The 23,801-nt window shown below is 38.9% G+C and overlaps 2 protein-coding genes across 2 annotated transcripts in view; both read left to right on the top strand.

The window, feature by feature from the left end:
* LOC122644582 (O-fucosyltransferase 29-like) overlaps positions 1 to 17,963 on the top strand; it is a 45,057-nt gene extending 27,094 nt beyond the window's left edge. The window contains exons 7-9 of the mRNA XM_043837964.1: positions 2,762 to 2,864; positions 9,084 to 9,412; positions 17,110 to 17,963. Coding sequence (XP_043693899.1) covers positions 2,762 to 2,864; positions 9,084 to 9,412; positions 17,110 to 17,527 — 850 coding nt within the window. The 3' untranslated portion in view covers positions 17,528 to 17,963. The remainder of the gene's footprint in view (positions 1 to 2,761; positions 2,865 to 9,083; positions 9,413 to 17,109) is intronic.
* Positions 17,964 to 22,032: 4,069 nt separating this feature from the next.
* Positions 22,033 to 22,485, top strand: LOC122648596 (SKP1-like protein 1A). The gene has a single exon (XM_043841810.1). The coding sequence runs from the start codon at positions 22,114 to 22,116 to the stop codon at positions 22,483 to 22,485; it is 372 nt and encodes a 123-aa protein (XP_043697745.1). The 5' UTR covers positions 22,033 to 22,113.
* Positions 22,486 to 23,801: the final 1,316 nt, after the last annotated feature.

Below are 23,801 nucleotides of genomic sequence, written 5' to 3'. Positions count from 1 at the left end.
ATTGGAAGTATAACGGGGCTGAAGATTGCAGTCTCTAAGTGCTGGTTGCATAGCATCAGTCAAGATGATTCATCTCTGGCAGTTGGGTGGCTGCTGAATTAGACATATGGAGGTTTTTGGAGATACTCTCACCTTGTTAGGAGAGCAAGATTTCTATCTTCCAGAGGGTCCTTTTCTTTTGTATTGAGAATGAGAGCTAACTCTTTGGGTTTATGGCCCCGGCCTTTGTTGTTACATTATTTCTGCGGCATTGCGTTCCTGAATAAAATTCCCCTTGTCACTTACATAGTTGTCAAGGCGGCAAAGCGACCCAAGGCGTTGGTGTCTAAGCGCTTAGGCAACAAGGCGCCCGCCTAGGCATTGGCTAGGCGACCAAGGCACCCCCAAGTGTTAATTTTTATTTCCCCCTTTTCTAACATTATTTAGTATGCTATAATATTTTAGTATGCTAAAATATATACCTTATATCATCAAAAATCAACATTAAGCCTTCTCAAGTCATCAAAAATCAATATTAAGCCACATTAAGTCACATCAAGTCATCAAAAATGAATATTAAGCTACATTAAGTCATAAAAAATCAACATAGAACTAGAAGACAACATAACTGAAGAAGCAAACTCTTGGAAGTTTGAAGCAATCAAACATACATTTGGTTTATACTAGTCTCACATTTGGTTTATACATTGTTCTTAGAAAATATGATCTTATCTATAAGTAATTAAATTGTTCTCGATTTAGAGAAATGTTCTTGTTCTCTAAGAAGTTTAACTAGTTAGATGATTTTATTTTTACATGAGACTTTAGTATTAGGTAGAACACAAAATCAGCTTTCCAACAAATCCAAAATTGCTTAAATCTGATTTATATTGAAGATGTTATGTTCCGGTCAAACCTTATTTGGTATGCGCAAATGCTGTCAAAATCGCTCTGAATGAAAATATTTTTTTAGATATCAAAACAAATGAATATTTTATTGCACTTTTGGTGTTTAGCAATGTTTACCGTATTAAGATTTATAGAATTTTTAGATTTGAGAAAAACTCCAGCATTAAAAAGTTGAAAATTTTACCTACCGTCGAAAATCCAGTTTTTGTTCTTGAACTGGGGGGTTGAATTTTTATCCTTTTCGAATTTTATTTTTTAACTATTTTTATTGGATTCAAATAGGGGGGGTATGTGCTTATTTATGAATAATATCTTAAGCAAATGAAATACCAAATATAAAACATTTACTTAAATGATATTTAGCATAAATAAGGGCCAATACTGGGTTTGATACCAATAAAAACCAATGCAAGGCACCTTACAATAAGGCGGAGATCGCCTAGGCCCCAACAGCACCGCCTGGACGCCTAGGCGGCGCCTTGACAACAATGGTCACATGTCAAAATAAAAAATAGAAAAAAAAAAAAAAACAAAAAACAAAAACCTCACTGCCATTGAGGTCGTATGGTGTAAATGGTTTAGCTTTACAATCATAGTGGAACAGGCTATTAATGACTTTTGACTTGAACCAGCTAGATGATACAAGTAAAGCATGTTAAATGTTTCTTAGGTTTCATTATTTCCCTGATGTATGCTGATCCTGGTTTGTTAGATTGAAATGCATATGATTTCTTGTTAAGGGACTTGTTTCTATACTAAACTCTAGAAATGTTCGGTGGGTATTCAGTTACCAGATGCCCTCTTCTATTGTAGAGCTTGCGTACAATCCATTATTGAAACATTGTAAAACTTATACTGGTTTCAGTTTCACATGAAGAATAAAACATGCATGTAGAAATTGTTCTTCAGTGGGTAAAAAGAGGGATGGGAACAAGGAAATCTGAATCTTGCTTCCTATTTTAAAATATCTGAACCTACAACCAGTTTCCTAATTTAAATCTTACAATGGTATCAAGGGGATGCATCCTTTCTTGCTGAAGCTAAAGCAAGACGCCTTAAGAATGAGTTTTCTTTTCTGATAATATGGGGGGATTTTTATTTTCGAACAACTAAATGTTTCTAACTGATAAGCCCATAATGATTCAGAGGACGAAAATATTATGATGTAATGTTGTCTTTGTTCACTGCTATGCCTTATTAAGGATTAATTTGTTTGACTAGGTAAACTTGAGAAGAGAACGTATGTGCTGCCTTTTATTGTGTATGTCTCACCTCAAGGATGTACCCTTTAAATTGCCTTCAGGTCAAACCTATTTCATTTAATTACGGTGCCCAGTTCGGTATATATATATAAATGTCAGTCTTTGTTGATGCATTGGACATATATACTGGCTTCTCATATATGAAGGAAAAGCATTATTTGACATTCTTAACAACCTTCCCTACTTAGAAGGAACATCTGGTTTCAAAATCTAGGATGTATTTCACTTCACCTATCCTGTATGTATTTTTCCCTTCTTTTTCTTAATGTAATCCTTTAATTCCTATATTAAAGAGGAGAAAAGGCTGCAAACACCGCCTGCGTGCTGCATGCTAGCGGGTGGTGTGTCTATCTCTCTCTCTTCCCCTTTTGACATGACCCCTGCCTCTCCTGTATTATGCCCTGTCCTGTGCCCTCATTGGTGCGGCATGCGGGCAGTGTGCCTATCCCTCTCCCATACAAGAGTGATCTGGTAATATTTGTGACTCTGCTTGGTCGTATGGTTTCAAATGTATCGGGTCACTTAGGAACCATAAAGTCTTGAGCTTGAGATTATAGTATTTTGTTTATATATCTTTCTTCTCACTGGTATGCCCTTTACCTTACTGGCAGGTTTGAACCTGATATGCTGGCATTTTCTGGTTGTTACTACGGTGGAGGTGACAAGGAGCGAAATGAATTAAGTCAAATCAGGAAGCAATGGCCTACACTCCCTGTGAGATTTCTGCCCTTTGTATATCCTGTAGATCTTCTATAATTCCTCGGAACAACCTGGGTTTTTGGTCCAACAAGGGTTGGAAGAAGTGTAGTTGTTTTATGTCTTTTATTTGCTTGGATAGGTAATATGTTAGTTATTTTTGTTTGAACACTAGTTAGTTTTAGGGTGGGTTTACAAGTTAAGTTCAGTCCTAGAGTCTAGTAAGAGTTGTTATTTTCCTTTGATATATTCATGTGTATCCAACTTTGAAAGGTTGAATGGAATAGAAGATATTTGGGTTTTTGCTCTGAGTGAGATGTGATAGTGAACTTCCTTCTTCCCCCCCCCCCTCTACAACTCTTCTTCTCTACCTCAAGTTTCTCTTCTTCTCTAACTGGGTCCGCACCAATTTGGTATCAGAGCCGAAGGATCCATCTCCCTCCCTATCAATTTCTCTCCTTTTCCTGCTCCCTGTTTTCCCAGCCGCTGTTCCTCTCAGCAACGAAACCACCAGCAATTAGAGTCACCAGAAACTCTTCCTACATATCACTGCCCAACCCCACCCTACATTACACCCATTGCCCTTTCGGTTCCCATAGAACCACCCTTCTAGTTCCGTATATTCTTCCCAAATCCCATGCTATTCCAACAAAAAAAAAAAACCCCATCCCTGCAACTCCCGCAACATTTCCATTCTTTCTTCCCCAACCTACAACCTCCACTAAAACCCCAATCCCCAGTATCACTTCCTTTTTTTCTTCAATCGAAACCCTCCTCCAATTTAGGGTTCTGTTTAGGGATTTAAATGGATATCCGAAAATCCGGTCCGCATCCGTATCCGTTTAGGGACATCTGTATTCGTTTTGAGAAAGCGGGAAAAAATCCAAATACTCCGATAAAAATCTGTTCGGAAAAAAATTCGAATACTTAATAATAAAAAATTAAGTAAATATATTCACCACAAAAAAAAATTAAAAAAATTAAGTAAATAATGATCTTGAGGGTTTTTGAAGATTCAACAGGTTCTAGAATATGAGGAAAAGAGAATCATGATCTAAGAGATATGGATTGAGAATGAATTGTATCTGCTAGAGGGAGGAAGATCCGGGTTACACAAGGCAAAGATGTAAACGGATGGACGAAACTCCGAATTTGATCCGTAACCGAATCCGTATGTATATATATATATATATATATATATATATATATAGGAGGAGAGAGAGAGAGAGAGAGAGAGAGAGAGAGAGAGAGAGAGAGTCACGCTTGTTTCTAAAAGGGTGTACTCAGCGCACGAGGCGGGGTCTGGGGAGGGTCATAATGTACGCAGCCTTACCCCTGTTTTGCAGAGAGGCTGTTTCTAGAGACTCGAACCTGTGACCACTTGGTCACAATGGAGCAACCGAACCGTTGCAGTAGTCACGCTTGTTCTATTTTAGAATTATTCTCTTAGATATTTTGTGGTTGTCTATCAAACAACCTTAGTTTCTATTTTCAGTTTCTTTCCTTTTTTTTTTTTGTCAAGATCTTAGTTTCCTTCTTATTAGTTTCCAATTTCAAGTTAGTTTCTATTTCCTGTTTTCTTGAGGGGCAAGGTATTGCTGCCTATATAATGTAAAGAGCTCCTAGATCCTCCCCACGATTTATTGATGAATGAAAGCTTGATATTTTGCAGTTTACTGTCCTGAGAGAGGCTGAGAGTGCTGACACCCTTCCCCTAGCTATATATCTTTTCTATCTTTTTCTTCACCCTCGAATCGATCTCATCTGCTGCTGCCATTGTGAGACTGCAACCAACTGCTGCTGCAACACTTTTGAAGACCTGAATCAACTATTAATCATCACCAAAGCCTGCTGCTGTTGCACCTTGCCGATAGGAGAGCTGCTACACACCTGCGGTTCAGATTTCCTGCCCAGATCTGCTGCAACTTCAGGCTTTAATAACTCTGCAATTAGCCATTGGGATTTGCTAAATTTTGGAGCACAAATCCCCCTTAACATCCTCTTCACTCAATCCAAACTTGGAGAGGTTCTGCTGGCTAGTTTGGTTTTTATCCAATAAGTTACTAATTCTGAGTTTACTTTCTATTTTGATGTCTAGCTTTACATTACTTCCCTTTTATTTCTAGTCTATCCTATTTTTTCTTTAGCTTCCAGATTTTCTCCCCACTTTTGCCTTGTTTGATTTTTAAGTTGTATTTCTTTCTTTCCCACAGTGCCCCTGCCCCACTCTTTAGTTCCTTCTAAGCTCTTATTTTCATGTTGTCCAAGTATACCCCTCCTATCATATGTACTACACTTGTTGGATTTGTTTCCTTTATTAGCTCAAGTTCAGTTTATTTACAGTTCTGCCACCTCTATAAGCCTTCGTTTATTTATTTTTTTGCTGTTGATACCTTGACTTGAGTGTCCTATTGCTCGTGTGGGCCCATAGTGTTTCCGAAACCCGGGACCACCACCAATTTGGAAATTCTATCCTTTTAACCATGGTGGCCAATAGTGAGATTCTCCACCAACTCAACTCCTATAAAGGTGAGACCAATTCCAAAATTGACATTCCCACTGAATGTGTTGATACCCTCATCACAACTATTAGTTCCCTCCATACCATGATCATCACATCCATGCAAGCTTCTAGTGACTGACTGGTGGCTTCTGACAAAAGAAAGAGTCCATACAATCTGGGGATTCTTCGAACTTCATTCCACAGGATCTGTCTCATGGTACACTGTCACCAACACCACCACATCATACCCCACCACTGCCACCACCACCATAATATGGAACTGGTTGATATGATGATTATGGATCTGAAAGAGGAGCGAAGTTGGACGTCTTCGATTTTCTTAGGGATAACTACCCTGAGCAATACCTTGACTAGGCTCATAGTTTGGAAATATTTTCAGGTGGTACGGGTTGACTGAGGCCAGAAAGTTCTTATTTGCAAAGGTTAAACTGAAGGGCACAGCTCGAGCCATTGGGGTAGTTACTACTTGGGCTGGGATGAGTGAATCCATGAACCAAAGATTCTTTCCTACTGACTACAAGCAGCACATGCGCCTCAGGTTTGCACAGTTGAAACCATAGTTATCAAGGCGGCAAGGCGACCACGGCGTTTGAGGGCCTTCCTAAGCGCCTTGGCGATAGGGCGGCTGCAAGGCATCGCTTTGGCGAACAAGGCGTTCTAGTGTTCTTTTTTTATATAACCATTTTATTTGGTACAAATAGCATAATAAAAATTATATAATTCTACTTCTTTGCCAAATAAATATTAAACAGTCAAACCAATGCAAGATATTCATCAAAAAAACAAATTGGCAAACTAAGTTCATCATATTATCATAGCAATATAGCATATAAATATAAAATATAAAGAATAAAGGGTTGGTAAATTATTATACTTACCTCTATGGTGCAAAAGGAAGAAACAGAGAGAGGTGGTTAGAAGAAAAGGGTTTAGACTTTGGATTTTAGAAGAAGAAAAAAAAAAAGAATGCATAAGTGCACAACAGTACAATACTTACCGGTGGAGGCAAGAGATGTCGCCGAAAACCGGTGGGGGTGGAGGCTAGACTCTGGAGATGGAGATGTTGGTGGAGAGTGGAGAGTGGAGAGTGGAGAGATAAGACCGTTAGAAAGGGGTTTAGAAAATTAGAACTTGTTTAGAAGGAAAAAAAATAGCACGATACTTACTGTCAAGGTTGGAGATGTCGCCGGACGCCAGTGGAGGACCGGAGGTTGCTTCTCTCGCCGGTGGGGGTAGATGCTGGAGATGGGGGTGTCGGTGGAGAGGAGAGGTTAGAAAGGGGAAAGGCGTTTAGATTTTAGAAGGAAAAAGGGGGAAAAAAACCACGATACTTACAGTTAGCCTCATCGGACGCTGGTGGAGGATGGGGATTGAGAACTTGAGAAGGAGTCGAAGGACTGAGGTCTGAGCTCTGACGGAGTCGCCGCCTCGCCGCCTCGCCGGACGCCGGTGGAGGATGGGGATTGAGAGAGAGGACTGAGAAGGAGTCGAAGCCTCGAAGGACTGAGGCCTGAGCTTTGTCGGAGTCGCTGCAACGCCTGCAAGTCGCCATTGCTTCTTTTCTCTTTCGTATTTTTCTTTTTGATTTTGGTATGTCCTGCGAAGGTGAATCGATTTGGTAATTGGTATTTAGGTTTTGTTTTTTTTAAGTTTAACATATGATTCCATGCTTCTCAGAGCATGGAACCAAAAATGTACAACCAATGAAATATTTTCAATTATAATAACTTAAAGTTCATAAAAAAAAAAAAAAAGGGCCTAAGGCGACCGCCCAGAAGAAATGGTGTCCTAAGGCGCTTAAGGCGACGCCTTGGTCTCTAAGGCGCTCGCCTTTGTGCTATACTGTAAAGCGTCCAATCGCCTAGCCTCTGTATAACTACTTGGATGCCATGGCGACGCCTTGATAACTATGGTTGAAATAGGAAAGAATGACAGTGAAGAGTATGTCGCTAGGTTTTACTATTTAGCCACTCGATCTAATTTTGAGTAGGATGAAGAGGTATTAGTGGCACAATTTTGCAATAGATTACACCCTCAGATTAGTGCTGCACTAGCATCTAGATGACTGCCTACAATGGAGGATGCTGTACAAGTGGCATATTAGGTAGGGGAAATTCTGAAGCGGTTGTACACTCGGAGGACTTTAACAGATACTTTCCCTAGGGGTAACAGTGCCAGTCAGCAACAGTCTACGCCCAGGAAAAGTCATTCAGTAAACTATAGGCTAGTGTTTCATCTATGGCATCTTCACGACCTAACTAACCATATTCTCCACCTCTCGGCATGGTTACGACAGGCCTCCTATGAAGCGAAAGGCTGCCATTCAGTGTTTATGTGCAAAGGATACAGACATATTAGTGTTCAGTGACCCAATCGTTTCGTGGATTATATTGATAAGGATTCTTTTCTACCTTATGTTCCAAAAGAGCACCTTGTTTTTTAGAGAGTTGATTTGGAGGCAGAGAGTGAAGCAGATGAAAGTCAACGACAATGACACTGATGTGGAGCGACACCCTAGTTATGTTCTTCGCCCTGTTTTGACAACTCACAAGGTTACTAAGGATGAAGATTGGTGCCGCAACAGTATCTTCCAGACGCACGTGAAGTGTAATGACCAATTATGCAACATGGCGATCGATAGCGGTAGTTGTACTAATGTCGTCTTAGAACTCGCTGTTTGTAAGGTAGGATTGCAGACGTAGCCACATCTAAATCCTTACAAGGTTGCATGGGTGAACAACACTAATCTCAAGATTATTGATAAGTGTTTGCTCACCTACTCTATTGGTGGATTCGTGGATACAGTACAATGTGATGTCCTCCCTCTGAAGGTGTGTCATATCCTTCTTCGTCGACCATGGCTGTTTGATAAGAAGGAACAACATTGTGGGTATGCGAATACCTTCTCTTTCAAACACGAACAAGGACATGAAGTTTCTTCTTGCTAAAGATCTTCTCGACATTAAGCTCAAGAAGGTAGTGGGATCATCTCTCCTGCAGCGTGTTGACTCAGATGGCCTCCTTGGTCCTTATCCTAACTCGATGGAGTCAAGTTCTTTTTAGAGGAGGTGAATTGATGTAGTAGCACTCTGTTGGTTGGATAAATATGACCAACTTTGGAAGCCCAAGCCCAGATGGAACCGGTATAACCCGGGTTTTTTGTCGAACAAGGGTTGCAAGTAGTCTAGTTGTTTAATGTCTTTTATTTGCTTGGGTAGGTAATAGGTTATTTATTTTTGTTTGAACTCTTGTTAGTTTTAGGTTTGGTTTACAAGTGAAGTTCAGTCCAAATATTTGGGTTTTTGCTCTGAGTGAGCTGCGATAGTGAGCTTCCTTCTTCCCCCCACCCCACAACTCTTCTTCTCTACCTCAAGTTTTTCTTCTTCCCTAACTGGGTCTGCGTCAAGGTTTTTCTTGCAACTGTTTATTCTTCATGTCTTCGATGGAATTCCTCTTTGCTTGTCTTTCTGGAACTCGTTGACAAGACCATAGAGCAGCTATTATAGATCAGCTGTTTGTTGGGCTCCATGTGTGGATAGATTTTTCTTTTTGGCTAACTTCAAAGTGATTGCAGATCTTTTGCATGGGGAATGTTTTCCCCTTACGCCCCTACATCTTTTCATTCCATTTTAATTGAATTTTGTTGTTGTTTATAAACAAACTTATGTTACCAATTATAAAAAATGTAATCATATTTCCCTTAAATTTCTCAGCCTTTGAGCCCTGATGGAGAGCGCCAACGAGGGAAATGTCCACTTACTCCTCATGAAGTGGGTCTCATGCTAAGGGCACTAGGTTTTGGAAATGATACCTATCTCTATGTTGCATCTGGAGAAATATATGGTGGAGAACAGACTCTGCAGCCCCTCAGAGACCTCTTCCCAAACTTCTACACCAAGGAGATGCTTGCTGGTGAAGGGTTGAAACCCCTTCTTCCCTACTCATCTCGCCTTGCTGCCATTGACTACATTGTATGTGACGAGAGTGATGTATTTGTCACCAATAACAACGGCAATATGGCAAAGATTCTTGCTGGTCGACGGTAAGGACCTGAAACCCATGATCTTAGTTGCTTCTGTTTCACTTTGAACTTTCATATGCTGATTTGCCATGGCCTACTTTGATAAGCTAAATGCATCAGAATGATGGACAAGATGTTAAGACTTAAGACAGCATGATTGCATGAAGCACAAGCATGCTTATGATCAATGAAGAATTAATTTTCTGAGGTTAATTAAGTGACTAATCTAACCTTAAACCACCAAAAAATGCTAATGTAGGGAATCACCTAATCAACATAATATTAGCATTCAGATGAATGTCTTAAAATTTGAAGCCCCCCCCTTGTTCTTAGAATGACAAATATGAAACATTATCTCTATGTCGGAGTTGCTGCTAGGGAAGCATCAGAAGCATCATTTATCTTTGTTGTTGTGGTGTTTGATGAAAAACACAGGACCTCATGGTTGAGAGTTTCTGGGATGAGTTTCTATGCTAAAGCTTCATTGTTTCTCATTTGGAAGCCAAACTACACTTACGAAACTCACTCTAAAGCTCCTCAATCTTCCCGTTGCTCTTTAACATGCTAGCAACCTGTGCCCGATAGTTTGGAAAAGTATATGAGATGTACTTGTGGGAGTGAACTTGGAGGATTTAGATAAGTGGCTGATAATTTGGAAATCTGAGACTTTCTGTGGTTAATTGACTATGGAGGCTTTGCACAGATTCGTAGTTTTTCATCCTCGGAAAGTTTGGTGGTAAGAATATTTACTGGGATAATGTGGAGGTTGAATGTTGGATATTAGTATATTTATAATGGACTTTTGAGAGTATTGACTTTGAAGGTATTTTTAGAATTATGTATGCATGATCGGTTCAAATTGTGTGGTTTTAACTCTTGGAAGTGTGCACTGTTAGTTTTTGTGCACTTGAAAAGCAACAGAAGTCCTAGGTTCCTCGAATCCAATTTTGAGTTCAATATAGAGAACGTAACTGTCCAGATGAGCTTATGTCGAGAATGCTAGTCACCGTAGATGAGAGGTTGATATCTCTTGATAATATCCTGGGGATCTCTGTATTATTTTAGGTAGAGATGTCTCAAGGAATTGTTTTGTGTGCCTGGAAATCTCTTTGAGAAGCCTATTTCTATTCCTAATATAGTATATTCTTTCCTTATCCCAAAAGTGGACAAAAAGAGGTCTTATATTACCTATTTTGGTTGGGTTGGTGCTGACATTAGCATGCATTAATGTTCTGGCATTTCTTATGTCTTGTGCATTTTCTCTTTAATAAATATTTATTCAACAGCAAAGGAAGGAATCAACAACAATTGGTCACAAAGACCAGGGTATAAGTTGACATGTACATAATAGGGTTGGTTCTTGAGGACAAGTTCTGGCAATTAACTCCAATCCTGGCTAGGTCATGTTGTTAGCCATTAGCAGATTTCATCCAGGCAAAAGAAACTTTTCCAGAAGGCACTGAAGCTTCTAGCTTTTCTGATAGGTGCAAGTACCTCCAAGGGTGTCCGGAGTTAGAAGACAACCACTTGATAACTAAGGTTGTATTGCCTTCAATAATCAACTCAAGCCATCTGTGGGAAGAATAAATTTTTAGCCCTTCAATGATAGCTTTCATCTCAGCAGTGATAGAGTCAGCAAAGCTAATCACACCTGAATAAACCTGGATAGCATTGCCTATGATCTCTAAATGCTCTTTACTCCATGCTTGCCAGGGGGGGTTGGTTTTGACATCCAAATTTTTATGAACCTAGGAATAACGATTGTGTTCGCAAAATAGGGAGAATTGATCATCCAAATCTTTATGGGCATGAGATTTGCCATGGTGGGAACTCCCACAATCCTGATAGTACTAGGAACGGGAATATTAATCCAACGAGGAGAAGAAAGCTGAATCCTAATCCTACTAGGATTAGGTGAAACATAATCTTAATCCTTATTGGACAGGAGATCACTGTCCTAAGTCCAAATTGGGTAAGGAGTACAGAATATAGAAGTCAACTAGGGACAGAAGGCATGGGACTGTGGATTTAAAGATGTAGAAATAAAAGATTAGAGTGAAGAAGCAATTTGAAATAAGATATTGGAATAAGACAGAGGCAGATGGCTCTATGGGATGCAAGGGAGGGGACAGTAACCTAAAGCGAATAAATTATCTATGGTTTTCCAGTGGTGCAGTTCTGTCCTGCAGAACAGATTCCCAGTGATGGGCTGATGGATGAAATATGATGTGGACAAAACTACACCAAGGAACAGAATGGAAGATGAGGTGAAAACAGAGAACAAACTCCTAATATGACTCGGACAGACCCATTACTAATTAAATAATTTCACCCAAAGAAACTCAGGAAGGATCCATATTTTGGACCAACCAGACATAATATGGCTGTTAACAGCTGCCAACAAGTGGCACAGGGATATGATATTAAGCTCTCTCGGCTTGCATCAGGTTTATACCTAGGTAAGTTAAAGCTGGAAATTCAAGTTGCAGTCAATATTAATAGGGCAGTTGGCAGTGAGCTGCATAAGTGGCGCAGTTTCAAGGATCAGCAAACACCTATCTTTACAAACCCATTAGGCTTATACTCAAGTCTTCACTTATCTTATGATTCGATGCGAATTCATAGAAGCCTCATCTGGCTGATGATCTAATATGCAGGTTCATTATCAATCCAGGATCCTGAGTCAAACATGTGAATCATGTGATTGATCCCGATCCTTAACCATGGTAAGTGGTACTCTATTTCCACACTTGACTACTTGTGGCTGCACACATTTAACTGTTACTAATAGATAGAGAATACTGAAATTTCTCTATTCCACAAGTCATTTCACCTTACGTTGGTGACATTTTTATAAAGCAATTTTTTTTTGGGTGGTTCTAAGAGTCCAAAGCAATTGTTGTAGTCCTTCAAATATCAAAATTGAATTGGCTGCCTATGATGGCGGCAGAAGCGACTTGCCATTAACTTATCCAATAAAAAATTTTCCAGTGAAGGATCTCAACAAACACAACCATTGAAATCAAACAACTATAGAGAAGGTTACCTAGAACTCATTGAGGGTAAGTTCCTCCAAAGGAATGTAGCACTTGGAGATGATCCTCGTCAATTGCTCATTCTCCAATGGCCGTAACCCAAGCTTGAAGATGAAGAGACTCTCTACTCTCCAAATTCAAAATACAATGTTCTAATGCATTGTGCAATTAAGGTTTCAACCGTCGCCTTTTTATAACATAGCTAATGATGGAGATTACAATCTAACAGACATGATTATCCCAAGTGGTGTGATCCTAAAGGGTGGTCATTAAATTATCCTTAATTCCACAAAAGGACAATCTTAAAATGACGTAGCCTAAAACCACCAAAGGTAGAAAACTTTCATTATGTTTGCTACCCCACAACCAACATCCACAATGGAACTATAGGCATTAGGCAGCGATGCGAAGAGATCTCAATGTACCGAATGATTCAAGATCCTGGAAGTGTTTATTCATCCTTATCAATGCACAGAGACGATGGGGACAAATGGAGAAGACAAGACTTACATTGAAGCTTCAACTCGATTAATTGCCCTTGAGGCGACAACCGAACCCAGGAGAGATACAGAGATTGCTTCGGCTTTCATCAATCTCGTTACACCCATGGTTTCAAACAAGAGGAAGAAGACGAGGTATGAGGTTAGGATTTCTGAAAATAAAAGAGAAATTGAACGAGTCAGGGGATCTGATAGTGCGAGACAGAATCGGGGTCTTACCTCGTGCTACTCTAGGCCATGAATTGCAGAATCAAGAGGATGACGGAGGAGAGCCTTGCTCATCCAATCAGTGTGTTGATCACTGGTTCAAATCACTAGTTTGCGAGATATTACTCCAGCATAGGCTTGGGTACGACAGAAATGGCTTTTTCAGGGAGAGCGACTAAGAAACCCTCATAGACTCTGCTTCGGTGAGACGATGGCAGCTGAAAGAAGCCCCGATAGACCTAAAACAGGGGCTGATAATGGACTGATGGATCATAGCAATGATCCCGGAAAAAAGTGAATGTTGCAATGGGTTCTGTTATCACTGTTGCCACAACACGAAGGAGGAGGGAAGATAGAGGTTCCCGAGAAAGGGAAAAGGGCCTATCGAAGGTAAGGCTTGGCATCTCAGAGTTGATGGCCGGTTCTCTGCTTTATGCTCCAGCCATTAAATTTAGTGATCAAATCCTTGAGTAATCAATTTTTTAAAGGACATGAAACTTGAGGAAGAAGATTCCAAATTCACAGTTGGTTATTAAATGAAGGGTTTCAAATCAGTAGAAGCACCCCAACCAACAATTTATTTTTCAACGACTGTGGTAAGTAGATGTTATGGAACAAGTAGGGAAATCCTTGCGCTCATGGCAGTGCTGTTAACAGGTAGACGACGGCGCTCGTCAGCAAGGGCGATACCAGTGGTGAAGACGGCGATGTTTGGTTACTTAGAGGTGCAGAGGGGTGGGGGCAGGTGAGGTTGCAAGAGGAAGAAGAAGAAAGAAAGTTATTTTGGGGATTAAGGGAGTTACTCCTTACGTCACGACTTAACAGACAGAAACTAACGGCCTGGGTCTTTTTGTAATAGATTACCACCAGTAGGGGAGGGGGTGTAATAATTGAAAATAGAGGGGAGGAAGTTGTAATTGGGTAAAGTACTGGGGAGGGGTATGAAATTTGAACTTCTGTTTCAATCTCTGATTTCAGCCACTTGAATGATTGAAAGAAGTATTTGTTGGTTGAATTTGAGTCGTATTTGATGCTTGATTGTAAACCTCGAGTCAATAAATTGGAAAAGAAGAAGGATTTGGAGTCTCCGGTGGGTATTTCTGCCTTCAGAACTCGTTTTAGAGTTCTGGAATGTGCACACGGGGGTTTTAATGGCTGTATCGATTTGTATCACAAAGTATCAACCGTATTCCATAGTTTTGAACTGTATCGGACGATACATTAATGAATACACACCATACTTAATTTGTCCCCCCAAACCCGGTATGTATCGATAGTATCGTACCCTTTTTGGGCCGTATTGGCCAATACAGTGCGATACTTATCGATACATACTATGTTTGAATTAAAAAGATATGTATCTCATTGGATCGTATCGATGCCGATACTTATCAATGATACGATACAGTGCGATACTTTAAACCATGCTGATAGCACTTGATGTTGGTGAAAGCGATTTGCTATTAACTTATCCAATAAAAAATTTTCCAGCAAAGGATCTTGATGAATAGAACCAGTGAAATCAAACAATTTGGAGAAAAGGTTACCTAGAACTTGCTAATGGTGAGTTCCTCCAAAGGAATGCAGCACTTGCAGATGATCCTCATCAATTGCTCCTTCTCCAATGGCCGTATCCCAAGCTTGAAGATGAAGAGACTCTCTCTACTCTCCAAAAACAAAATACACTGTTCTATTGTGTTGTACAATTAGGGTTTTAGCCTTAGCCCTTTTATAACATAGCTAATGATATAGTTTACAATCTAACAAATATGATCATCCCAAGTGGTGTGATCCTAAAGAGTAGTCATTAAATTATCCTTAATTGCACAAAAGAACAATCCTACAATGACGTAACCTGAAAATCCCTAAAGGTAGAAAACTTTTATTACTTTTTCTCCCTCATACAACCAACACAATGGACCTTGTAGGCATAGAATTAAATCACCGCCACAAACCATAAGCCATTATGCATTATTCCTGGAGCATCATGACATGTGATTGGACCTAAAAAGGTTTGAAGCACTTTTCAAATAATATTTATTTAATATAATAATAATATAAAGGGCAAGAGATCCCTGTCTGGTTGTGTAGCGCCCACACTATTGTGGGGGCCAATAAGAGTGCGCGTAGGGGGATCTGCCTGAATGATATTTTTTATATCACTGGGATTGGACAGTAATTTCACGTGGTCTTGTGTCTGGGTGCAAGAACCACGTGACCAGATAGCGTTCTTTTTCCCTAATATAAAATCCTTTTGCAAGCACATTACAAAACATGCACAGTGCCTTGATTTTGACTAGTCACGATCTGAGGACTCACTCACTTGGATGCTCTCCTTGAAAGGGTAGTGGTAACCATATTGAACATCACTCCCATTCACTGCCATACCCCGAATGCTGAGCAAATTGATATATAGCCAGTCCTATTGATAGGTGTCAACCATTGGTATACCACAAACACACAACGTATAAATGCAACAGTAAATGCCTCTTACGCAAAGGAAGAAAACAACTACCAAATGTACCTGTTGCTAGGGGTGTAAATGAATAGCTGAAATCCGTTTCCGTATCCGTGTCCGTATCTGTTTAGTACTATCTGAATCCGTCCGAAAGCTAAACGGATGCGGATATGGATAGGCTATAGCTATCCGAAAAGCTATGTTTACATGTAAACGGATAAAATATCCGATCCGTATCCGTGTCCGTATTCGTTTAGCACTATCCGAATCCGTCCGAAAGCTAATCGGATGTGGATGTGGATGCGGATATAGCACTATCCGAGCCGAATCCGATCCGTTTACATCCCTACCTGTTGCCAAACACAACTGGTGGTGAACCATTCAGGAATTTCAACAGATCAATGTTTAACACACAAATGTACCCACATCTTTATTTCTTTGCCAATCCCCATTGAGGAAATATACAATATGACAACCTTAGAATAGACTGCCCATATCTGTCCATAGTTGTGAACCAGTAAATGGTAGCTTATGGGTTGTTGCATATGAAATGATAATCATAACAAGCATATAATCATGAATTGCAATTAGTTAATTAATTTAATCAAATTAAATTGGGTTTGACGGACACACATCGTATGACATAAATCCAACAGCCTATAGATTCATTGCTAGGTGCAATCTTTTGCCAAAAGTTAATTGAACTGTTAAATCCTAACTAGGTTAGAAGTGGTCAATGGGGTGCCTGTAGGGGATTGAAGCTGTTACCAAGATCTGCAGTTTAGGGAAATCAATGTTCTCTTCCTTTTGATGGGAGTTTCAATTTTTATTGTTAATTAAAATATAATTATAATAGGATTGATGAAGCAAGTATTGGATGGATTTTTTTTTTTCTTGAGGTTTTTTGAATTTGGATTCTGAAAAACCAAAGCATTTTGTATAATCATCTTATTCAACTGTTTTTTTTTTTTTTTTAATTTTGGGCTTAAAGGAGAATTAGCTGCCTTGAATGTTGAAAGAAATTGATCTATCTTCTGTTTAATGGATCCTATAGAGGAAATGGTGCATCTGTTCACATACTCAGTCTTACAGCAGACTACCATACTGGTTAGGGAGAATGGTAGGAGGGTGGAATTGGGACCTTGAAGGTATCCCTTAATAAAACTCATCTAAACTACATGTTTTGGGAGATTACAAACAGGAAATCATGTCTACTAGTAAATTAATTGATGATTTTCAGTGCTTGAAAGAATGGAAGCCTTTATGTGTACTGCGGTGAATAAAATTCTTGGAACTGGCCATGTAGACAGAAATTTGCAAATTTATAATGTGTTTAATGGTTGAAGCTTTATTTTAGTTACTCACTGCATTTAATGTTAGTTGATGGATATTTCCATGTAGCCAGTGAATGATGATTGTACTTGTTCCCACATCTCCGTTTTTTGTTCTGAATTTCTTGATGTTACTTCTGTTAATACATTTGCTTAATCCCTTTTGATTTCACATTGCGGACCAAAGGAGGTACATGGGCCACAAGAGGACGATCAGGCCAAATGCAAAGAAGCTGAGTGCATTGTTCATGGCACGGGAGCAGATGGATTGGAATAAATTTGCCAGGAAAGTGCGATCATGCCAAAAAGGTTTCATGGGGGAGCCAGAGGAGATGAGGGCAGGACGAGGTGAATTCCATGAATTGCCATCCTCTTGCATCTGCCAGAAACCACACCGCAAGAATATTGTTGGTAATAGCAGTGATGTGGAGCCACCAGCAGAAATTGATTTCTTGGGCTCAAATGGGGATGTTGACTTGGATGACAATAGAGAGAACAGAGGCAATCAGCAGCTGTTGCACATATTTAAGAAGGAAGGTGTAGGAGAAACCCAAGTATCCACTGTAGATACTGAGGAAGAGGAGTTTTTGCCAGAACAGAAATAAACTAAAGAAGAGGAGGCGAGGTCTCAAACATATTCAAGGCAGGACTGGCTTCAACAACTCACGATCCGCATTCCAATTTTCCTTTCCTGCACAACCAATTTGAGTTAGCATGGACGTCAAGTAGACGTACCATGTCGCACAATCTGGACCTGACGCATCCAAGCTTTTTCATTCTAAACTTCTAACCGACTTTGACAGTGATTGGACAAGTTGTAGTGTGTACAGAGGGAGAAAAAGAAGAAAGAAAAAAAATTGAAGTGCATCTACACTTCAAATTGTAACATACAAATTGGTTCTTCAATGAAATACAGTACTGTATAATGTTGGCTCAGTTGACAAGATTTAGCAAGCCACAAAAGAAGGTTGGCAAGCAATATATTAGAGAAAAAGAGATGGGCCTTTGTTAGAATCACCTCCATTCTCCTTCAATCCTCAACCGTGTCTATCAATTCATCTGGTTGAACCGTTTAAATGATTGGACTGTTGCATGCTCCATCTTCTTTTACTTATTTATTTTTTGCGTGATCCTTGTTCATTCCATCTGTCACACCGTTATAAGTTCTGGTTTTACCAAATAACTATAAAGCTAAAACACAAGTTTTATGATTTTAGTTTTAACTTCATCTTTTCTGCCTTCGTCTTTGACGATTGACTTTCTTCACTTCTCTTCTATGGTTCTAGACTTCTGTTCGTTTCCTTTTTTTTTTCCTTGCTTCTTCAAGGCCAATAAGTGATATTCCCAAGTCTCGTATGAATAGAATTACCGAAGCCATATATGAACCACCTAATATTACTGAATTGGAACCAAATAGAACCAACTTACTGAATGCAAACTCTTTGCTTCCATTAGAAAGAAAGATGATGGAACAACCAATATTAAATCCATGGACATATGGGATATCAGGTCGTCCAATTTACTCAAAATTTTTGCTCCATAAGTTGCCTTCCCCTGTTTTATGTAATCCATGTTGGAGTTTATAATCTACAGATTTTTTTTGTTTTTTGTAGTTGTCTACTTCACTAGGATGTCTTATTACCTTATCATTGTTGCATTATCATGCAACTCATGACATGGAGAATGGATTAGTAGCCCTCCTAACAGAGAGATAGACTGGAACTGACTGCAACAGGCAGTGATCATTCCAAGGGAGCTCTCACAAACAGCTTTATGATTACAGTTTATTGAAATAGTGTTGTGGGGGGAACCAACACACCTGATTATAATAAAGGGTAAATTACACGACACCCCTTGAAAATCGAACGATACTCAACTCACTCCTTATTTTTTGAAAATACTCACCCGTGAAGTTTAAGCGTATTAGTTTTGCAATGCCACTTCTTTTTCACTGATAAATTTGACTCCACTCTTTACTGACAACTATTCAGTCTGCCTCCCTAACCCCAACCCCCCCCCCCTCCCACTGGAAAATTATCGTCTCCATTTATCTGCCCTTCCAGTTACTCCATTTCATCTAATAAGGGGGAGTGGACCCCACCCGGACAGCGTGTTCGGGCAGGAGGTAGGGTGGTCATTTCATAACATGCTATGAAACTAGATAGGCCTGAACATTCCCAATTGACTTTCTAAATTAACTCTGTAAGACAAGAAGTTATCGAACCATACCGCTTGTGCAAAAGGGCACTTTATCAAAATATGGACCGGATTCTCTATGTCTTCCTGCACCTAGGAAAACAATAATCAATTCTAAGGTAATGATTTTTAGTTGGATCCATACCCTTGGTTATATGTAACATTTCTAAGCTAAGCAACCAATGGTGGAGAGCAATCTGGTCTGGGTATATTGACTTTTAGTAATTGCATTTGGATTAGGCCCGACCGGGCATGACCATTGACACCCTTATTTCATAAGGTAATGATTTTTAGTTGGATCCATACCCTTGGTTATATGTAACATTTCTAAGCTAAGCAACCAATGGTGGAGAGCAATCTGGTCTGGGTATATGGACTTTTAGTAATTGCATTTGGATTAGGCCCGACCGGGCATGACCATTGACACCCTTATTTCATAAGGTAATGATTTTTAGTTGGATCCATACCCTTGGTTATATGTAACATTTCTAGGCCCGACCGGGCATGACCATTGACACCCTTATTTCATAAGGTAATGATTTTTAGTTGGATCCATACCCTTGGTTATATGTAACATTTCTAAGCTAAGCAACCAATGGTGGAGAGCAATCTGGTCTGGGTATATTGACTTTTAGTAATTGCATTTGGATTAGGCCCGACCGGGCATGACCATTGACACCCTTATTTCATAAGGTAATGATTTTTAGTTGGATCCATACCCTTGGTTATATGTAACATTTCTAAGCTAAGCAACCAATGGTGGAGAGCAATCTGGTCTGGGTATATTGACTTTTAGTAATTGCATTTGGATTAGGCCCGACCGGGCATGACCATTGACACCCTTATTTCATAGAATCAGATCAAAATCAATGAAATTAGGTTGACCTCAATTACGTTCTTGTCCGATTTTCCAAACCCTTCTTTGAATTGGCTTTGAATATTGATTGCACATATGAACATTTTCTTTCTTTTAATCAATAAAATAGTAGAAAATCAATGAAATTTAACTATATCCACAATACCTTTGAATAAAAAAAAAGGGAGAATGTTTTCTCTATCGCAGTGCAGCCTGCACCCAGGCACATGGGCAGTCTATTAGGGGGGCAGGGTGGTCATTGCGCCCACCCCCATGTGCCTGGGCGTAGGCTGCGCTGTGGCACAGAGAACAGCGCCCAAAAAAAAAACTCCAAAAATTACAAATATGTGGGTATCAAATCCTATGTCCGATCCCAAGTTAAACTTTTATAGATTATTGAATTGTCAGTCAGTCGGTCTATGTGGGCTTTCAAAACTCCAGCTCTATAATTTATGTAATGTTTGATATACATTCTAAGTTGATTCGCATTCTCGGATGATAAAAATAGTTGTTTTATTGTCTGAAAAATGAGAAATCGCCCTAGAATGCATGCCAAACACAGCCTAGCTAAGAGAGAGATTCTATTTCCATTTTATTTTTTCCAGTTGTTTGTTTCCTATTTTGTTTCAAGTTGTTATTCCTAGAAAGTTACTAAACTGGTTGTTTAGTATCCGATTCTATAGGGAGAAAGGAGGAATAAAATTATATCTCGCCTTTAATTAAATCAGCTTTTTTTTTTCAAACCTTAATTATATCAATTGTTACCTATTGGGATCTGGGATTGAGATATCGGTCTTGATTGGTCAATTTTTATCCCTATTAAAAATTGAGTTTTTTTTTTTTAATGATTTTACTTTTGATCCGATACTGTATCGATACCCGACCCAAGATCGATCAGGTATTGACCTCGGCCGATACCGATACCGATACGGTCCGGCTGATCCGAAAAGATACCTCAATCCATAATCCGGATTCTTATTTAAACATAGTAGGTAGCTAGTATTGATATACGAATGGGATTCTTATATTGAATAATCCGTCCGAATCCGAACCAAGTTCTTCTTTGTCCCAATTCTTTTGTTTTTTTAACAACTACAACTACAAGGTTTACTCTAACGATCCTAGCTAGGACTCATCAATAGTACTAAACTTGTTATACAAGTAACAAGATTTCCCTTCATCACTTATTATTGGTATATAAATATGTGTGATTTGCTCGATCAGATCAGAATATTGGATCTGAAATAGTTGCTGAAACGTCTCCATTCTGGCTCTTCAGAAACTCCATGTAAATTCTCAATCTCTCTCTGTCTCTCTTGTTAGTTTGTTACTTTAATATTGTTGTTTCTGTTGTAACATTGGTGAACATGGTATTTGGTAGAGTTGATTACTTTGTAATTGTTTGGTATCTCTCTTGGGTCCCCTCTTTCTTATGATCCTCTTTCATCCTCTCTCCTAGACTGATATAGCATGCATGAACCAAAGACCCTAATTGATATCCTTTTTAAATTGTGTTTTCCTGCAACATTGATTCTTCTTCTTGTGAAGAGAGAATAAGAAGATTAATGGTGGTGTAGATCGATGTCAACTTCGAAAGAAATTTCAGATAGAACCCACAAGCAGTTGCCGATAAAACCCTAAACCCTAATTCTGTTTGTAACTATATTAAACAATACCCTAAACCCTAATTGCTTTTAAAATCAATCAATCTAAGATATTATATTATGGGTTTATTAATTTATACGTCTCGATCTTCTTAATTCCTCATATTTTCCTCTGTTTTTTCTCCACTTGAATAGGAAATTATTAATTAATTGGAAATTTAATAGAATATTATTTAGTTCATGTTTTTTGTAGGATTTTTTTAGGCTTTGTTTGGTTTCTCTAATACACACAAAATTCTGTATTCTCTCTCTTTATATTTTGTTTGATAAACCCTTATCAAGATTTCTTGTTATCTAACTTTGTCTTTTTTTCTTTTTTATTTTTCTTGGATACCAGTTGAAGCAACTAAGCATGTCTTCATCGATTAATGAAGAATCACCAGCTGCAATTGTAGTTCTAAAGTTGAAAAGCTCTGATAATGAAATCTTTGAAGTGAAGAAGGAGGTGTGTCTTAAATCAAACACCCTAAAGACCATGATGGAGGAAGATGATTATGTAGATACCATTATCCCTCTTCCTAATGTGGAAGGAAAGATTCTATCTAAACTAATTCAGTATTGTCAAAAGCATGTTGAAGCAGCTGTTGCTGCTGATAGTGAAGAAGAGATTAAGAAATTTGATAAAGAGTTTTTGGAAGCAGTTGAAGATAACATCCTATTCGAGATCATCTTAGCCTCAAACTACTTGGATATTAAAGATTTGTTGGACATATGTTGCCAAAAGGTGGCTGATGACATCAAAAACATGTCTAAAGAAGATGTTCGTAAAAAGTTCAACATCAACAATGACTTTACACCTGAGGAGGAAGAAGCAATACGCAAGGAGAACCAGTGGGCCTTTGAATAATATAATACCTACCCTTCCTTCCTTCCTTCCTTCCTTCTAGATCCCTAGCCAGTAGCTATTAGGGTTTACAAATTTTGATCAAGTAGCTTCTTCTTCTAGTTCAGTAGTAAGGTTTACAAATTAATTTCATCTTTAGAACTTTTTGGTAATTTATTTGAGAGTTTTAATTTGTCCTTTATTTAAGAGAATTATATATAAAACCTAAGAAATATGATGGACACAATTGCCGGCTAATTGAATACGAATGGCTTTTATGTACATAAGTAATGAGGGTAAAATGGACATTTCAAAATTTACATTAACTTAGAAATTGAGTCCGACTGGGTTCACACTTTAAAGCCCACATCGATTCTAATTGGTTCATACTGATTTAACACCCAAAATATAAATATAATAAGTCAATTATCTATCTGGATCTGTCCAACTTTGAATTCGAGACTCTAAACATTCAAATCCATATGAGCAGAAGAACCAAACTAAGATTGGGCCTTTCACAAGTTCTATTCTCCATACCCAGTGGGTCGGATCAAATCAACACATTGGGCTCGAGAGTTCCCCATTATTCCTATTTCACAAGTTGTATTCTCCATACGTACCCAGTCCATATATGCTGAAATTATCACTCAAACTCTGATTTCAGCAAAAACCAATTCGGAAAACAATATTTCTTATTTTTTATTTTTTATCAAACCCCTAATACTGCACTACAAGATTGATCGCAAAGGGGAATATCACACACATCTCAGGAAGCAGATTAGGGGGGGAATCATATTTGTGCAACGAGCAGAAAGAGGTAACCGACAGAAAAAAACATACCAGAAGATCTCAATATTTCTCAAAATTACTCTCAGAATACAAGATCCAGTAAGGGAAAGTGAACCAATAAGTTGCCATTTGTTCTGTCGTGAGGATGATTCGAACCCATCAATTGATCGGGCTCAAAAAATGGGGGGAGGGATTTTATTACATGTCGACTCAGAATCAGATCTCTAGAGTTGCAGAGATATTCAAAGGTTGTAGAGGTAGGAAGAAGTCCAAAACTTCTAACCTGAGAACCGTCTACTCCAGAAGCGGTGCTCCTCCAGAAGATGAAGACTAGCTTTCTTCATGAAAAATCAGATTCAAAGACCTTCTAAAAACTCTTCCCTGATTTCTCTGATCAATCGGTCTCGCTTTCTCACTCTATTCTCCCGATTTCCTCTCCAAAACCAAACTGAAACTGTCTCGATCTCTTTGATTTTTCTCTCCCCTATAGCTATGAAACATTTGACTCTGGCTTTGTAAGAAATGTAAATAGATACATATATCAAATTTTC

This window comes from Telopea speciosissima, chromosome 1 (assembly GCF_018873765.1).
Source record: "Telopea speciosissima isolate NSW1024214 ecotype Mountain lineage chromosome 1, Tspe_v1, whole genome shotgun sequence".
Lineage (NCBI taxonomy): Eukaryota > Viridiplantae > Streptophyta > Magnoliopsida > Proteales > Proteaceae > Telopea > Telopea speciosissima.
This window is presented reverse-complemented; position numbering and strand designations above follow the sequence as displayed.